This window comes from Triturus cristatus, chromosome 6 (assembly GCF_964204655.1).
Source record: "Triturus cristatus chromosome 6, aTriCri1.1, whole genome shotgun sequence".
Lineage (NCBI taxonomy): Eukaryota > Metazoa > Chordata > Amphibia > Caudata > Salamandridae > Triturus > Triturus cristatus.
The window spans coordinates 1,328,878,354-1,328,897,808 of NC_140589.1; the positions used below are offsets into that span (position 1 = coordinate 1,328,878,354).

The 19,455-nt window shown below is 48.9% G+C and overlaps 1 protein-coding gene across 3 annotated transcripts in view; it reads right to left on the reverse strand.

Moving 5' to 3' along the window:
• Positions 1-413: 413 nt before the first annotated feature.
• The window catches only part of GINS1 (GINS complex subunit 1), a 278,493-nt gene continuing 259,451 nt past the window's right edge, over positions 414-19,455 (reverse strand). For all 3 annotated transcript variants that reach the window (XM_085612334.1, XM_085612335.1, XM_085612336.1), the window contains one exon: positions 414-539. In XM_085612334.1, the coding sequence (XP_085468460.1) occupies positions 471-539 (69 nt within the window). In that variant the 3' untranslated portion in view covers positions 414-470. The remainder of the gene's footprint in view (positions 540-19,455) is intronic.

Here is a 19,455-nt window from a genome sequence, read left to right on the forward strand (position 1 = left end):
TGTATACTCTACTGTGTCACCCTAAATGGGAAGGGTATACACAGACGTGGGTCCCATTTAAACTGTCACTGGAATCAAGCTGTACTTGACTGCGGAGCCTTACCTAGGGCAAAACCAGTTCAGGATTGACTGTTCCCACTGGAGGAAGGGCAAGACTGATTTGAATATGTGCTTGGTGTGCAAAATAATGATGGACTGGGATATGGCCCGAGCAATTACCTGTGAATGTTATTAATTCAAGCATTCCATTCATCACTTTTGCATACTTGAGAGGTAGATAATAGAAATTAAAGGTATAAATGAGCAACACTAGATGAACATGATTTGTTCTGTCTAATGTGTCCTCTTGAATGTCTTGTAGAATACACAGTACAACATATTATTTTGGTAAAACATAAGTGAAAACAAATTAATTGCAAAAAACGAATATTTTATTAAGCACAAGCAGTTATATACGCAGGGAACATGAATCATGACATCACATGCTCCAGGACTCCTTGTCTGATCAGTTGTTCACATTTTCCTCTCGGTAGAAAATGCTGAGGGAGAAAAAGAAAAAGAAATATTATTTAGAAAAAAACATTGTTTACTTATAACCCTAACTCTGACATGCTTTTTCTTGTGACTTGTTTGCCAAATGCATATGTTTTGGAATTCTTAGGCTCACACTTACTGAAGTTTGCAAGGGCGCCTGATCAATGCAATTTAGCTCTGCACAGGTGAACATTGTCAGTAAGTTAATACACCATCCTTTGCATCGCACGAGAGTAAAACTTTAGCATATATGATAAAAGAAAAAGTTACTTACCTTCGGTAACCCTTTTTCCAGTAGAGACTATCTAGCCACAGATTCCTTACCTTAGAATTATCCCCAGATGTCAGACTGGATCCGGAAATGTTTCATCAGCAGTACCCCTGCACACCGTTAGGTGACATCATTTGGATCTGCATGGCAGCATTCGCGTTAGAAGTGATGTCCGCAGTGTCTATATAGGCACCACCCACTTTTCGCAACTTTCCACGCCAGAAGGTAAGAGCCACAAAGTACACTGACCACTGGAGTGGAAAACTAGGGCCCTAAAAGGGGAAAGCCCTGTCCCTAGAAATCTGTTTGCAGAGCGGGGTGGATGAGTGGGCGGGTAAGGAATCTGCTTCTGGATAGAGGCGTTACCGAAGGAAAGTAACTTATTCATCTGATAGAGACTTCTAGCCGCATATTCCTTACCTTAGAATAGATATCCAAGCAATACCTCTCTTGGTCAGCAAACCAATTTCACACGACAAAGTCCTGCAGGCCCGAAAGAGAAAAGTACCTATCCTAATGGACCGGACTGTCCAGACAGTAGTGTTTGATAGACGTGTGCATTGAAGCCCACGTTGTGGCATGGCAGATGTCCAGTACCGGAACTACGCGAGTTAACGCAGTTGTGGCAGCTTTAGCTCTGGTAGAATGAGCCCGAAAATCCTCAGGGGACTGCTTCTTAGCCAAAGTGTGGCAGATTTTGATATAGAGAGCGATCCATCGTGAGACTGTCTTCTTCTGAGCAGACCGACCTTTCCTTGCTCCAACATACCCCATGAAGAACTTGGTCATCCACCCAGAACCTTCGTATGTGATCAAGGTAGAACAACAACACTCTTGTTGGGTCTAGATGGTAAAGTCGCTTCTGTTCCTTTGAGGGATGAGGCGGAGCGTAAGAAGTAGGCAAGAATGATGGTTTGGCCTACGTAAAATAGAGTGACCACTTTCTGAAGAAAGGAAGCTCTCGTAGGAAGCACCAGTTTGTCTGGGTAGATGTTAAGATAAGGAGGCTTCGATGACAAGATCTGTAACTCACTGACCCTCAGGGCAGATGTTAATGCTACCAGGAAGGCTGTCTTGATGGTAAGTACCCCGAGAAGACAGCTATGTAAAGGCTCAAACGGAGAGCACATCAGGATTGTCAGGACCAGATTAAGGTTCCACTGTGGCATACTGTACAGAAAGTGAGAAAACATATGTTGCAAACCAATCAAAAACCTATGTACACTAGGGGACTGGAAAAGGGAAGATTGGTCAGGCAACCAAAGAAAAGCAGAGATTGCAGAAATATATCCCTTAACAGTGCCCAGAGCAGAGCTCTGCTGGGCAAGAGAAAGAAAGAATAGGAGAACCTAAGGAAGAGGGGAAGAAAGGGGATCAATTTATCTTGCCCTACACCATGCCTCAAATTTTGCCCAATGGGTGGCATAAACCGTCCTGGTGAGGGGACACCAGGCTGCCAAGATAACATACAAGACTTTGGGCGGAAGTTCGAAAGCTGTCAACTGTCGCCACTTAATCTCCACGCAAGAAGGTGGAGTGTTGACAGGTTCAGGGGGAGAACACTGCACTGCTGCTGCAACAGAAGATCCTTCCAAAGGAGCAGCCTGTTCGGAGAACCAATGGCCATGCTCAACTGTTCTGGATAGCAAGCTCTCAGCACCCAATCAGGATCCACAAGGATGACTTGGGCATGGTCATTCCTAATCTTCTTGAAAACTCTGGGCAGGAGTGGTATGGGCGGAAAGGCGTATAGGAGGCTTGAGCTCCGCTGGAGACAAAAAGCGTCTCCGAGCGAGAGGCTCCTTGGAAACTTCAGCACACAGAATTAATGACATTGTGTGTTCTCGCCGGTGGCGAACAGATCTAAATAAGGCTCTCTCCACTGCTGAAAGACAACTTGCGCCAGCTACGTATGAAGACGCAATTTGTGATCCGTGAGGCATCTTTGGCTGAGTTCGTCCGCTCCGCATTCAGAGAACCCGCCAGATACTGAACCACCAGGGTATGTCCTGCAGTTCCAGCCAAGTGCAGAGACACAAGGCATCTGGAAAAGAGTCCATGGCCCCATCCTGCCCTGCTTGTTACAGTACCACATGGCGGTGGTGTTGCCCAGAAAACAATCCTTTATGAGTGGGGGTTAGAAAGGTTTTCAATGCCAATCAGATTGCTCAGAGCTCCAACTGGTTGATGTGGAGTCCGGATTCCTCCAGAGACCAGAGTCCTCTCATCTCCACCTTTCCCAGATGGCCGCTTCAGCCATCTGTCACCACTGTCAGATCTGGTTGGGTAGGGGAGAGGGTTTCTGTTGATGTTCATAAGCCACCACTGCACGTCCTTTGCAGTTACCTCTGAGAGTCCAAGATCTGGACCATGTCTGAGAGATTTCCCTGATGCTGCGCCCACTGGACCTTCAGGTCCCATTTCAGAGCCCATAAATGCCAACGGACAAGTGTCAAAAGCAGGAGGCCATGAGGCCCAGCAGCCTCAGAGTCAGTCTCACCGAAATCCAGGATAAAGACTGAAACATCGGTATTATAGCCTAAATATCCTGGACTTGTCGTTCGGGAGAATAGGCCCTAAACTGCCCTGTGCCCTGAACAGCTTCGATGAAAGGGAGCATCTGAGAGGGAGTCAAGTGTGACTTCGGTACATTGATAGTAAACACCAGTGAATGCAGGAGGTCCAACATAGGCTAGAGGTAGGAGTTGATAACTTGGGGCGGTCCAGTCTTCAACAGTCAGTCATCAAAGATAAGGGAAGACTGTCAACTCTGATCTTTGAAGAGGATCAGGAACCAGCGCCATCACCTTGGTAAACAACCGAAGGGCGCTGGTAAGGCCAAAAGGCAGAACAGTGAACTGAAGTTGCTTGTGGCTCACTGTGACCGCAGGTAACGCCTGTGAGCAGGCAGGATAGAAATTTGGAAATATGTGCCCTGCAAGTCCAACACTACCATCTAGTCTCCCGGATTTAGGTCAGACAGGACCTGAGCAAGAGTGAGCATCTTGAATTTCTCAATCTTGAGGAAAATTACTATATTTTGTCTCCGATAATCACACATGCAAAAAGCATGGGCCTGATCACCCAGCATGATTTTCAACTGTGAATTCTAGATATATAAACCTAGAGCTGGGTGGAGCAGCAGCAGAATAACATAGCACCAAAGATGCAGACCTATTGCTAAAGAGAAGTTTAAAGTAGAAGTTACTTACCTTCGGTAACGATATATCTGTAAGAAACATTAGTTAGTTAGATTCCTTAACTTAGAATATCCCAGGTGTCAGGCTGGATCCAGAAAGATTTTTCGTCAGCAGTACTCGGTAGGCGTCGCCTGCGGCTCCGCGTCCGGCGTCGTGATCGCCGGGATGACGTCAGAGTACTTAGACGCCGCCCTCGCGCACTGACATCAGTTCTGTACATAGCTTTCCGCACCAGGAACGCAGAGCCATGCAAGAAACCGACACTGGTGCTATGAAACTAGGGCCCTGAAAGGGATGACCTTAACCCTAGATATCGGTTCGCAGAACGGGGAGGATGGGTGGGGCGATAAGGAATCTAACTAACTAATGTTTCTTACAGATATATCGTTACCGAAGGTAAGTAACTTGTGCATCTGAAAGAAACACGTTAGTTAGATTCCTTACCTTAGAATATATACCCCAGCAATACCAACCCCGGTGGTGGGTCTGCGAACCAAGATCACACCAGGAAGTCCTGGAGAACAGAACGGCCAAAGAAGCCGTCTCTCCGGACTTGGCTGTCCAGGCAGTAATGCTTGGCAAACGTGTGCAGCGAGGCCCACGTAGCTGCCTGACAAATGTCCTGCAGAGGGACTCCCCGTCCCAAGGCAGTAGTAGCCGCTGTCGCCCGAGTGGAATGGGCCCTCAGCTCCACAGGAGGATCCTTCTTAGCGAAGGTATAACAGACCTTAATGCACAAAACGACACCCTGAGAGATGGTTCGCTTGTGCACTGCCCGCCCCTTGTTAGCGCCCACGTAGCCAACAAAGAGTTGGTCGTCCACCCGGAACTGTTTTGTGCGATCCAAATAAAAGGCGAGTGCACGTTTTGGGTCCAGACAGTGGAGCCTCTCTTCCTCTTTCGAGGAATGCAGAGGCGGAAAGAAGGTGGGTAAGGTAATGGACTGCCCGATGTGAGAGGCAGTGACCACCTTAGGAAGAAAACAAGGGCTAGTCCTCAACAACCTTGTCCTGATGGACAGAGAGGAAAGGAGGTTTAGAAGAAAGAGCCTGGAGCTCACTCACTCTTCTGGCAGAGGTGATGGCAACCAGGAAAGCAGTCTTGAGAGTCAGAAGGCGAAGAGGACAGTTATTAAGTGGCTAAAAGGGAGCACACATCAGATAAGTTAACACCAGATTTAAGTCCCACTGAGGCATTGCAAAGGGAACACGAGGAAACATGTGAGTAATGCCTTTCAAGAATCTATTGACAACAGGGGACTTGAAAAGAGAAGGCTGATCAGGAAGCCTCAAGAAGGCTGAAACAGCTGAAAGATATCCCTTGATGGTGCCCAGAGCAGAGCCCTGCTGGGCCAGGGAAAGAAGAAAGAGGAGAACCTCAGAAAAAGGGGCGGAAAGGGAATCCACCGCCTTTGCTGTGCACCATGCCACACATTTGTTCCACCTGCAGGCGTATGCCGTTTTAGTGGAGGGACGCCTGGCTGCCAGAATGACATCACAGACTTCAGGAAGCAAGTCAAATAGCATCAACTGCGCCACTCAATCTCCATGCATGAAGGTGGAGGCTGGACAGGTTCGGGTGGAGGACCGTCCCCTACTGCTGCGACAGAAGGTCCTCCTGAAGAGGCAGTCGAATCGGGGGATCGATTGACAGACTGAGTAGCTCGGGATACCAGTATCTTCGTGCCCAATCCGGAGCCACAAGGATGACTTGGGCCCGGTCGCGCCTGATCTTCTTCAGCACTCTGGGCAGAAGTGGTATAGGTGGAAAGGCGTATAACAGACCGCAACTCCACTCACGACGAAAAGCGTCTCTGAGTGAGTGCCGCCTTGGAAATTCCAACCCGCAGAACTGATGACATTGCGCGTTCTCTTCGGTGGCGAATAGATCTAACCAAGGCTCTCCCCACTGCCGAAAGAGACCTTGCGCCACGTCCCGAGTTCAGACGCCACTCATGATCCATCATACACCGACGGCTGAGTTAGTCCGCCCTGGCATTCAGAGAGCCCGCCAGGTGTTGAACCACCAGGGTGATGCCCTGATGTTCCAGCCATGTCCAGAGGCGCAGAGCCTCCTGAAAAAGGGTCCACAACCCCACCCCGCCCTGCTTGTTGCAATACCACATGGCGGTGGTGTTGTCCGTGAACACCTGCACTACACTTCTTCGGACAGAGGGAAGGAATGCCTTCAGTGCAAGTCGGATCGCTCTCAGCTCCAAGAGGTTGATATGGAGCCGGGACTCCGCCGGAGAACAGAGGCCTCTGATCTCCGCCTCTCCCATGTGGGCCCCCCCCCCCCCCATCCCAGGAGGGACGCATCCGTCACCACTTTATGCTCCGGTTGGGGAAGAGAGAGGGATCTGCCACTGACCCAATCGCGGTCCGTGAGCCACCACAGCAACTGTCTTGCAGTGCCATCCGAGATCAGGACGTGGTCGGACAGGTTGCCCTGATGTTGAGCCCACTGGAACTTCAGGTCCCACTGCAGAGCCCGCATCCGCCACCTGGCGTGATGTACTAGCAGGATGCAGGAGGCCATCAGACCCAGCAGCCGTAGGGCCATCCTGACCGAAACTCGGGATAAAGGCTGAAAGATCGGAATCAGAGCCTGAATATCCTGAACCCGCTGTTCGGGAGGATAGACCCGAGATAGATCTGAAACTGCGCAGAGTCCAGAACTGCTCAGATGAAGAGGAGCTTCTGGGAGGGACTCAGATGTGACTTTGGCACGTTGATGGAGAACCCCAGCGAATGTAGGAGGTCGGCCGTAGTCTGGAGGTGGGAGACGACTATTCGGGGCGAGCTCGCCTTCAACAACCAGTCGTCGAGATAGGGGAAGACTGGAACCCCTAATCTGCGGAGATGAGCTGCGACCACCGCCATCACTTTCGTGAACACCCGAGGGGCACTGGTGAGGCTGAAGCGGAGCACGGTAAACTGAAAGTGCTCGGGGCCTACCGTGAACCGCAGGTAACGCCGGTGGGCCAGCAGGAGGGGATGTGGAAATAAGCGTCCTGCAAGTCCAACGCTACCATCCAGTCTCCAGGGTCTAGGGCAGCCAGAACCTGAGCTAATGTCAGCATCTTGAACTTCTCCTGCCGGAGGAAGGCGTCGACGCTCCTGAGGTCCAAGATAGGGCGTAGGCCCCCTTTGCCCTTCTTGAGAACCAGATAGTAGTGGGAGTAACAACCCCGTCCTACTTCTGGGCCAGGAAAGCGCTCGATGCCCCCCTTGGCCAAGAGGGCTGTAACTTCCTCCTGCAGAAGTTGCAAGTGATCCCCCAACATGTGGTGGTACTGCGGTGGCATGGCTGGAGGGGTCGCCTCGAAGGGGAGGGGAGTAGCCCCTTCGGACGATTTGCAGCACCCACCTGTCCGAAGTGATGGTACGCCAGTGGAGCAGGTGATGGCGAACTCTGCCTCCCACTGGCATGGAATGGGCCTGAAATCTCGGACTAGGAAGGCTTAGAGGCAGATGCTGCGGGAGCGGATGTGGACTGACCGGCTCTCTGTCCCCCTGCTCCGCCACGGCGGAATCCACATCTGCGACCGCGTTGAGGCTGGTTCTGCGGCCTGTGGCTGGACGAACGTGCGGGGGTGCCCCTTCATTGGCCATGAAAGGGGCGAAAAGCAGAAGTTTGCTGGCGCTGGGCCGACAGACCCAAGGACTTGGCCGTAGCTCTGCTTTGTCGCCATCAAAAGGCATGTCCATGAGAGTGCTCTGGACATCCCCTGAAAAGTTTGTGGACCTCAGACAGGCGTGACGACGAATCGTCACCGTCGTTGCAATCGCTCTGCCCAGCGAGTCCGTGGTGTCAAGTCCACATCTAATGGAATACCCTGCTGCATCACGCCCCTCAGCAAGAGCCTGGGCGAGCCGTATCCTGGCCTCCTCTGGACACTGGGGCAACACGTCCGCCACTGTATCCCTCAGAGAGTGGGTGTAACGGACCAAAAGGCATGCGGTATTAATGGACCGCAACCCAAGACTGAGTGAGGAAAACAGTTTCTTGCCAAACTGTTCCATCCTTTTGGATTCCCAGTCCGGCGGTGCGGACGGGAAGGCGGTTTGGGACATGGAGGCCTGGATAGCCAGACTCTCAGGGATGGGGTGTACGGACAGAAAGCAGGGGTCGCCCGGAGCTGGGCGGTGGCGCCGGGCCACGTTCCGATCCCCAGGAGAGACTGTGGAGGGCCTGGACCAAGTGCCCATCAGAACGTCGGTGAGGGCCTCATTAAACTGCAGCAGAGGCTCCGAAGAGCTTACTGGCGGTTGAAGCACCTCAGTGAGGAGGTTAGTCCTCACGGCAGCTGCAGGGAGCTCCAGGTGCAAGGCCTTGGCCGCCTTGCGCAGCAGCACAGCATAAGTAGCACCTTCCTCCGTAGCCACGGAAGGAGGAGAGATGAAACCAGTGTCAGGAAAAGTGTCTAGACCACTGACCTCCCCCAGCTCATCTGCCCAGCCCGGACTTAACTGGCACTCTGCTGTGCCAGAGGGTCCTCCGAGTCCTCCCCTTCATCCGTGTCCTGGTAATCAGGCAGAAATGACAAAGCCGGGTCTTGGCGAAAGGCTCACCCATCAACGCCGGAGACGGCGACGAGCGGCGCCGCTCCGACGCCAGACCTGGACTGGAACCATGGACGGCGTCGTCCGAGGATGGCGCAGGGAGCGACACCATGGGGGTCGGCACCAGCGGAGGAGTCGTGAGGTCAACAGGCCTGGATCCCACGGGGTCCTGCGGTGTCGGCACTGAAGTCGACGACGGCACCGAAGCCGCCGGCTCGCTAGGACCCCCAGTCAGACCTGCGGGGTCCGGAGGCGCGCCGGCAGGCCTCGGCGGCGGGAAGAGAGTCCTCATGGCCACGAGAAAGTCTTGAATCTCACCCGGAGTCGCATGAAGCCCAGGGACCGGAGGGTGTGGGGCCGGATGCGACTCCTGTGGCTCCGGCGGAGCCACGCAGGTGGTGCCACCCGAACCCTCGGCCGAGTCGCGCGACCGGCAAGCGGAGCCAGAAGAGCGATGACGCTTCTTCGACTTCTTTTTGCCATGCCTCGACTTACCTGAGTGCGAGGACTTGGATCCCGATGAGCGGTGAGGACTGCGGCTCCGCGACTGGCCCCTCGACTTCCTCCTCAATCGGGACCTCAAGCCGGCTGCCGGATCTCGAGGAGCTTGCGAGACCGCTCCCACCTAGCTTTCGACATCAAGGCCCTGCAGTCGGGGCGTGACTTGTCATCGTGGTCGGCCCCAAGACAGTAGAAACCCCGATGGTGGGGGTCGGTAACCGACATCAGTCGGTGACAGACGTCACACGGCTTGAACCCGGGCATCCCTACCGACACCAGGAGTCGAAGTCGACTTGGAAAAGATAGACAAAATGTCCTAAAAGTTAGACAAAAAATGACTAAGGGTACACTGTTCCCGGATCTGTGCTTGCTGGCGCGGAAAAAAGAAGAACTGACGTCAGCGCGCGAGGGCCGCGTCTAAGTACTCCGACAACGTCATCCCGGCGATCATGACGCCGACGACGGACGCGGAGCCGCAGACGACGCCTACCAACGCGCAGGGGTACTGCTGACGAAAAATCTTTCCGGATCCAGCCTGACGCCTGGGGATATTCTAAGGTAAGGAATCTAACTAACGTGTTTCTTTCACATCAAGGAATGCAAAGGAAATAAATCCTGCATGATGTAAAATGAGATTAGGACCAAAGATGAGATTGTTCTTTGGGGTGATATGGTAATAACGCATGTTTTACCCAAGCGATCAAGGTAGAACGCCATGTGTGATTGTGCAGATGTTGCACTGAAGGTTTGGGAAAATGGTAGGGAGGATGAAATAAAACGAGGTATTCACGTGGTAACCCACAAGATGTGTGTGTATGTTGGTACTCCAGTATCATTTCACAAAGTGACTTGAGTGTGAAGTGGGGCTGAGGTGTCAACTCTGCGTGTGTTAAGATGTTGAGTGACATTTTTCAGAGATAAGGATGTCCATAACAATGGAGTGCAATTGGTGTTGTGACATCATTCCGACAGAATCTTCTAACCACAGATTCCTCACATTTTAAATAACCCTAGGCTCTATCCGACTCTGCAACAACCTAGCGCAGCCCCTTAAGTGACGCTAAGAATTTGTGTAGTGGTGCCACCCCTGCACCTTCACTTCCTTTCTCTTCTGCGTTCTCAACTTCGTTGGTTGAACCAAAATTCAAAAACAGCAGTGTGCCATACAAAATGTCTCCCCCAGCTTGACAGGTTTCAAATCGTGCTACACATGAAGGAAGCAGATGTCAGTAATGGATCAGAATGAGGTTTGCTCTGGGTCTGGTCACGATCTAAACCATGTGGCAAGTGCTCCCTGATGGACCCGAAGGCGATCACTGAGCCAGAAGAAAAACTGTTGTGGAACACATTAAGTGTTTGAAACTACGTTCCCTTTCCCGCTTCAAATACCAGGGTTATTCCCACAGCAAAGCTCAATGCCAATTCAAGACTTTGGGTAAATCCAAGTTGTGCCACAAGTGTAAAGCGACCATGCAAGATTTGCCCCCCCCTACATTCAAGACCAAATGAGAAGCCAGCCAGTCTGCACACCAAAGGCCCAAGGCTAATATCTTCTGACTCCGAGCCCATTCTGGAGCAAGTCGCAGCATGCCCCGAGTTTTCAGGGCCATTGCCAACCGTGTAGCAGATACAGGCCTTTACAGGTATGTTGCTGCAAATCTTCAAGGTGATACTGTCTCTCTTTGGAGCGCCTTTTGGCCCCACATAGTGAAAGGACCACGAGTGGTACTTCTGCCAGCTGGTCCTTCCCCAGTGCCGGCTAGCCCCACTGGGCATCCTGTTTCCTTGCTTATGCCTGCCCAAAGCTCCACTCCACCATCTGGGGCAATGCCGGACCCAGATGGCGAACCAGAATAACACTTATACTGGATCAGGTCCCACCACCGGTCTCTGATCTGTAGCCGACAAGGACACAAGCCAGACCTCTGTCATGCTACAAGATCACCAAAGAACAGCCCCCAACTTTGGAAAGTGATCTCCAACTCTGCACTAGAATGCTTCAACAATAGCTGCATTCCAGTCAGCTCTCGAGGCTTGCTCTCATTGGCCGGTCATGTTCACTAGCAGTACAAACATTTTAGGTTCTACTCACAAGGTCTGGCTTAAGGACAGCAGTAGTCTTTGTGACCATTTCCACAGATGGCCAGAACTTTTCACACTTCCAGAAGACGCTGTGATGGCCAAGCTTGTGGTCACCACCAAGGGCAGCAATCTTCCATTCTTTCTCACCCACCACAATGGCTTCTAAGCTGCTCTGATTTCCCCTTTGCAGCACTACCCACTGAAGGTAGGGGACAAGAATAGATTTTTCCAACCTGGCTGGGAAATCCATCACTTCAGATCAATAGGTATACCCAGCCATTCATTTGACCCCTATCCCTTTGCATCCTATCCGTTCCTACTCAAGTGCCAGGAGGATCATGTTGTTATCTTTCTGCAAGTCAAGTCTCTCTTGGCCAAAGTAGCAGTCAAGAGGGTACCAGATTCAGAAATAGCTGATTGGTGTTACTGCTGCTAATTCTTGCTGCCTAAGGTGGATGGAGGCCTATCTCTCTTCTTCTGGCACCGGCCAAAATTTTAGAAAGAGAGGTCCAGAGACAACTCTCGGACTTCCTAGAATCAAATAACCATCTTCATGATTCTCAGTCTGGGTTTAGGACAGGCTACAGTACGGAGCCAGCTCTACTGGAGGTGGCCGAATCGATCCGGGAAACCTTAGACCAGGGAAGCTGTGCAATGTTGGTGCTGCTGGATTTGTCCGCAGCCTTTGATATGGTTTCCCACAGGATCCTCCTGAATAGACTTCACCATTTAGGAGTAACAGGAACTGTTTTGACATGGTTTTGTTCATTTCTTGAGGGTCGTTCGCAACAAGTGTTTCTGCATCCCTATGTCTCCAGCTCTTGCCTCATGGTATATGGTGCTCCTCAGGTCTCTGCTTTAAGCCCCACTCTTTTTAATGTTTATTTGACTCCCCTTGCGGCAATTGCTGAAAAATGTGGGGTGAAGGTTGTCTGGTATGCAGATGATACACAACTGGTGTTCTCTTTTAAAGAACACAACGAGACCGCCTTCGTCAATTTTAGACAGTGTCTCTTAAATATCTCATCATGGATGACAGACAGCTGCCTAAAATTGAACACTGATAAGACGGAGGTCTTATTTTTTAATCAACCGACTCCTCCGTGCACTGCGCTGTGGCGGCCAATCGAGTTAAACCCGCCTCCGCTACCAGTGTCCTCTGCCAGGAATTTGGGTTTCAAGTTTGACGCCCAACTCACTGGCAAGGCACAAATTGCTCATGTCTCCTCTCAGTGCTTTTGGAAACTTAAGGCTTTGCGCAGATTTCTTCACTTCCTGCCGATGGAGTGCAGGAAGTGAGTAGTGCATGCTTTAATTACTTCACAACTCGACTATGCCAATAGCCTTAATATTGGTCTTCCTGAGTATCCGATGAGAAGACTACAGCTTATACAAAATGCGGCAGCTAGGTTGATCAGGAATGTGCCACTGCAACTTCATATTACCCCCCATTTACGCAGCCTACATTGGCTGCCAGTTAGGAGAAGAGTGCAGTTCAAAGCTCTAGTACTTGCACACAGAGCAATCAGAGGGACCGGTCCTCAATATCTGAAGCGGAGACTTCAGAAATACAACCAAGCTAGGGCACCTAGATCTAACAGTCGTAACTTTTTGGTCATTCCTCGTTTTGTGAAGGCAATGACCGGTGGCCGTGCGTTTTCTGTAAAAACTGCTACCCTGTGGAATACTATGCCCAATAACCTGAGAAAAATAGATGTGGAAATCCTGTTCAGGAGAGCACTGAAGACATGGCTCTTCGGCCTGCCCTAGATACAATGGTCTTCTCTGGTTTCTTCTTCCCTTAGGTAGGATGCTAGCGCTGGGACACTTCCGTTGGAGGTAGCCGTGCGCTCTACAAGCTTCAATAATAATAATAATAATAATGGAGGGCTCACATCAATTTTGAATTTCTACCTCTGAATGCTTTCCTTTGGAAGGGCAATTCGAAATGTTCACACTAGCCCTGGATCTCGCTGATCTGGATCGCAGTAATGGATAGAATCTTTGGACTTGCAGAACGTGTACTTTTATTGACCCATTCTGCCGTCCTAAATATGCGATCTTTGTTCATGGAGGGGTTGGAACATTTTCAATTTGTCATCCTATCCTTGGATCTCACTGCCTCCCCTCAGGTGTCTACGAAGATGACGGAGTTGGTTGCAACCCAGTGTTGTAGGTCATACCGCGATGACTGGCTGCTCAAGGTGGGCTTTCCACAGTTAGTTGCATTCTACCTAAGAACCACTATCGCTCTTCTTTCTTCCCTGTGGTTTCCATCAGTGAGCTAAAGTCCCATCAGACTTCAAAAGTCTTTTCCACCCATGCAGCGAGCCGAGGACATCAAGTCTATAATCCCAATGATTTGGCCTCAGTTCTGGGGTCAGTGCCTGGTCTCAATGACATTTGTTTTGAGACGTCTTGAACTAATGGACTCGAGCATTCCCCTGGTCTCTTGTGCATGCTGGCACAAACAGCACTGGAGTGAAACCTTCATTTCAACTATTTAAAAGACTATTTTCCCAGGTGGTGTAGGTCAGTCTTCTAAGGAAAGGGAGCAAAAATATCCCTCATCCTGGATTGCCATGAAGTGGGTTCCTGCAAACGACACCATACATGCTTTAGTCTTCATGCACAAATCACAGAATGATATATATATTTGCAGCATGCCCAGCCATCTGTTGAGTTCAGAATAATAGAGTTTTTTCTTCAACTAAGTGCTTTCAGTTTCAAGATGACGCGCTATTTCTCCTAAGAAACCCATAATTCACCTCAGTCATTTTTATGTTCAAAATTGACACAATTTGCTTTGTAATTAGGCAAACATTTCTGGAAAATTACGTAAAATTACATGAAATCCAAATCCATCATACAATCATACAGAGCTATATTTTAGTGTGAAATGCGTCCATGTGTCAATTTTTGCCATGTGGACATAATTTGCGCAAAAAATGCACAACACCCAATTTCCACAACCAACAGTTGCTCATGTTGTTTACGTTGTGCCCACATCATAATTTTGTCACAAATGGAAGCGCAATTCAGCGATATGGTGTAATTACAGGAATTTCGTATAACAGGCGCAAAAACAAAATTCCCGAAATTAAATTGGTGTACTTTAAATTTTGCCTGGGCCTAGTTTTCATCTGCCATTAGGTTTGGATGAACTTTGAGTGCTGCATTAAAGCAGTGCATCATGAGAAATTTTAATACCAGAGGATAGGGGAACCAAAGACTTCCACAAGCACCCCATTCAACTCCCATTGAGTTGGAATCATGCTTAAGAGTCTGAGGAGAGGTCCTATGAAAATAACTAGTGTTGGGAAGGTTATGGAAAACATTCCATTTAAATTATCTCTCAGGTGCATGAGCAATTCCAGCATCATGTCTGTAACCGCTATTAACCGGGGGATGACAAAATAGCTCCTGTTCAAAGTGGACACCTTTCGTTCCAAAAAGATGAACTATCTAGCACTAAAGAGACATTACGTTGTCGCACTACGCCCTCATGCAGTTCCAAGATTCTGCTGAGTCTGCACCCTACGTGGGCAGTAAAGATGTTAAAGGAATCCTATTTACACTTTTGGTGGAAGTTGATGGGTAGTGGTGCCTGATTACTCACTCTCCTTAGGACTTTGACTCCAGAGACCAAGGTTGTCCCCTGCTCCCGCGAAGCAAGCACCCAGAACTAAGACCACATTGCAAATGCAGGAATTGACTGACAGACAGATACAAGACTCCCAAACTTGAAAGGAAACTGTCCACATAATGCAGAGGACTATCCCTGTGGGCATCAGACTCAAAAGAAATACCTGAAGTAACTATCTTCCAGGCGGATACTTGATCAACCCGCAGATTCCTTATCTATAGAACAACTCCAGACATCAGACTGGGTCGGAAAGGTTCAAAGTCCTCATGTCACCGGTAGGGGTGCTGGCTTCGTTAGGACGCTGGAAGTGGTGTCATGTGAGATCACTAAAGCCATATAGCGCCCGGCCAATCTATTTTTCCAAACCTTTGAGGGGAGTGGACAGGCTAACATTGATAAAGTATTGCAGTATCAAAATATAAACTGGGGTCTTATTAACTTTCCCTCTAAAACATTCATCAAACGGGGAGGTGAGTGGTTCAGGTAAATGGAGTATGCACTAGAATGACTTACTGCAGGCAAGTAACTTTTTCTTCTGATGAATACTTCTCATCTACAGGTGAAGGATCTGCAGATAGATCCCAGAGCAGTACCCAACCCTGAAAGAGGTTTGATGGATGGTTAGAGAAGAAAATCCTACAAAACAGATCTAGTGAAGTGGTCACCTTTACGCACTTCGGACTCCAGGAAATAATTTTTGGAGAAGGTGCGTAGTGACACCCACGTCGCTGCCCTGAAGATGTCTGCATTGGGAACAAATCTGGCTAGGGCAGACGTGGTGACTTGAGCCATGGTAGTATGCGCTCTGATCCCTTCCAGAGGTTCCTTCATGGCCAAAGCGTACCAGATCTTGATGAAGAGGATCATCCATCTCGAAAGGGTTTGTTTCTGCACTGGTTTGCCTTTTGTGGCACCACAGTATCTGACGAAGAGCTGGTCATCCAGTTCTATGTCTTTGGTTGGGCCCAGTTAGTAACTGACCACCAGATAGGATTCAATCTTTGCAACAGCTCCTCCTCCTTAGTGTCGGGGGTATATAGTTGGAAAAGTGATGGACTACCCCAGATGGAAAGGGTTCATCACTTTTGGCAGGTAAGCATCCCTGGTTTGCAACACCAATTTGTCTGGGTAAAACGGGAACTAAGAGCCTGCAACTGGCTCACTTGTATGGCTGAAGTGATAGCCATTAAAAATACAGTTTTTTGAGACAACATCCTTAAGGGGCAACTATGAAGGGGATCAACGGGAGTCACCATAAGTAAAGTCAAAACCAAAGTAAGGTCCCACTGGGGTAAAACAAAAGGGGTTGGGGGGGGCACGTGTTCTTCAACCCCTTCAGAAAATGCATACCAATGGGGAAATCAAAAAAGGATGGCTGGTCTGGCTAACCGAGGAATGCTAGCAACACAGCTAAATACCTTTTGACAGTGCCATGCGCACAACCCCTTTGGGCAAGTAAAATTGCATATTGCAAGACGAGCGACAGTCTGGCCTTCCAGGTGTCCACATTGCTGTCAGCATACCATGCAATAAAGTTGCTCGTCCTGCCAGAGCAAGCAGATTTCATGGAAGGGCGACGCACTGACAAGATGACGTCTACCACCTCTGGTGGCAGCTGAAAAGATCTTAGATGTCCTCACTCAATCTGCAGGCATGTAGGTGGAGGCCTTTGACACTGAGGTGGAACCCCCCACCATCCCCCCACCCACACTGACTGGGAAAGAAGACCCAGCCTGAACAGAAGTCCCAGCGGGGCACATGTGAAGAAGAGCAGAAGGTCTTCATACCAAACCTCCTAGGCAAATCCATGACGATGAGAATGACGTGGGCCCAGATCTTCTTCAGAACTCAAGGAATCAAGGGTATGGGGTAAAAGCGTAATGCAGCAGAAAGTTCCACCAACTGAAAATCTACCCCCAAGGCTCCCCTAAACGTATACTTGAGGGTGCAGAACTGCTGGCACTGAAGATTTTTAAAGGAGGTGAACAAGTTCACCTGAGGAGTGCCCCACTGGGTGAAGATGTTCTGAACTACCTCCAGTCTATAGACAGCTTGTGATCTATAGCAGCACATGCTATAGACACTTTTCCTTACCTGTAACAGTTGGTTTGCAGTGTTGTAAATTAATGTATGCCATAACCACATCCCAATATGCAAGCCAAAAGAAAATTACTTATAAAGGTAACAGTTGTTACACTTATGTCGGCCTACACAACACTACTTTCCCAACACAAGTAATTTGTAATGTCTTGCATCTCTACATTTATACTCGCCTTCAAGAAAACAATCTATTGTAGAGTATGTTTACTGGTGCATGCGATTCTGGGTGTAAGAATCATGAGTCACCTGAAAACTGAAGCACTTCTTTGAAGAAAAACAACTTATAATTTTCCAAACCCAACGCTTAGCTGGCAGGAGTGTATAACAGCAGTTGCATGTAAGTTAAATTTACTATTTGTGGAGATGTAAGTTCCACTTCAAAGAAGAAAACAAAGCCCTGTGCCAATGGCTATCAATCAGCAAAAATATCTCCCTCCATAGCCTGGTGAGGGGTCAGCAGTCAACCTCTACTATGTGTGGGACCAGTTCGGGGATACACCCAGCCCATAAGAATCCAGCACTCTGCTGGGAGGGCAAGCCAAGTGGTGTGAAGTGTTCCCCGGTGGAAATTTCAGTAAAAGTAAAGCAAGAGGAGCAGATGAGAGTAAGAACCACCTGCAAATTTGGGAAATTTTCAGAGGTTTAAGAAGCAGACAATCTGACCTCATTCGAGAGTGTTCAAGTACCAACTTGTCCTCCTCATTAATCATAACCTCATAACTATAATGACATTATATACCCTCCACAAGCGGACAGCTGTATGTTGTGGGGACAGTTACAGGTCACGCAGTTTTTAGGTCTCGCCTGAGCTATCACGTAAGCGATGCTCTGGCGAGAGTTTTAGTAAGCGGGTTTTGGAAGTGCTAACTAGTGGCTTTTCAGGCCTCCAGCTTGCGTTCGCGATGTCGTGCACGCGGACAGCTGCTATCCTGCTTTCTAGCATCCCTCGCATGGCAGGCTTTCCTCCCCCTCTCTCACCCGCTCCTCCCCCTCCCTTACTGCGTGACAACAGACAACAGGCGCCACTGGGCTCGATCCTTCCCCTCCCTTACTGTGTGACAACAGACAACAGGCGCCACTGGGCTTGAAGCAAGACAGAGCCATCCGGCTTCATTAATGATTAATTACAGGTGGCAGATTGGAGCATTTTCTAATAAAAGTGGCAGATTGGAGCATTTTCAGGAAAATCAAACACACTAATAACTTTCTTTTTTTCTTTGACTTGGAGCACTTCATACAGTGCTCGTGTTTTCCGTTCACAGGCTCCATCCTCCGTGTTTCATATTTTTAACCATTTTACCAGCTCTACTTTACCACTCACTTTACACAGCCAATAGGTCTCGCCTTTGGGACCTTAAAAGTGTTTAGTTATCCAGCATCAAGTGTTGCATGGCTAAACACTTATAAGGTCCCAAAGGCGAGACCTATTGGCTATGCCAATGCTTGTTGAGATGAGCAGCTAGTGTCTAAACTCCTCCATCAATTCTGCCACTCACACTGGGTAGACAGTCTTTCCTATGGGATGGGTGGATGCTTGGGTTGGTCCAATATCTGAAACCAGAGCAAGCATCCACATGAAGAATATAATTTCCCAGGCAGTGGTGTCTGTACTGTTTTCTTTTACCACGCATACAGCCTTTGTGGTGTGCTGCTAATTTGATCATATCCATTACTTCTGTAGAAAAGTGAATCTTTTGGCACACTACCAGTTATGCAGAAGGCTACCTCAATGCTGAAGGGGGTAATAATTTAGGAAGAGCTGGAAAGGGCTTGCTTTTAGGTGTCAAAGATTTAATCCTAGGCGCAGAGTTTGAGGTCCCGTTGCGCAGTGTCTGAGACACCAAAGTCTATTACCAGCTGAAGCCCTGGTTATCCGGATTTGCAATTTTGGGAAAGGTGTGTTTAGAGGTTCCCAAGCCTTCCTTTCGATGAAAGATTCGCTAATTGGGTAATTTTCTTTTTTTTATGGATGAAAGCCATAAGGGACTTTGGTCTTAGCTTAGGATACATTCCATTCTCAGGGAGCCTTGGAAATCAACACCTTCATTCGCATTTTCATTGGTTTTCAATTTCAAAACATTTTCTTGGATAATTCAGTTATTCGGCCAGCAGTAAATGTGCAGTCAGCACGTCTGTCTGCGACAGCTAGGTTCAGATAAAACCAAAATAGCCACAAAGATGTGAAAAAAAAGAAAACAAAACAGCAGAGGCATCAACACCCTGCTATGCCATACTTCTGATATCTACTCCACGACACATGGCGAAACGGACTGACAAAAGTAAGAAACGTTGGACCTGCAAATAGGAGGGACTACACTGGAAGTAGTCTTGAGTTACACAACTTGGTGTACCTGGACATCCCAAATGTGTATTTGTATCAGGATCCTTTATATGGAGTGTCCCACAGGCACAGTGACAATAAAAGTACATTTACAAATCCACATCTTATATCAGACAGATATTCCTTAAAACCTCTGAACTCAGGTCTCGGAGTAGGTACATCAGAATGTCCTTAACATTATGGTGCATAAATGGTGAGCTTCCTATGTTACTTCA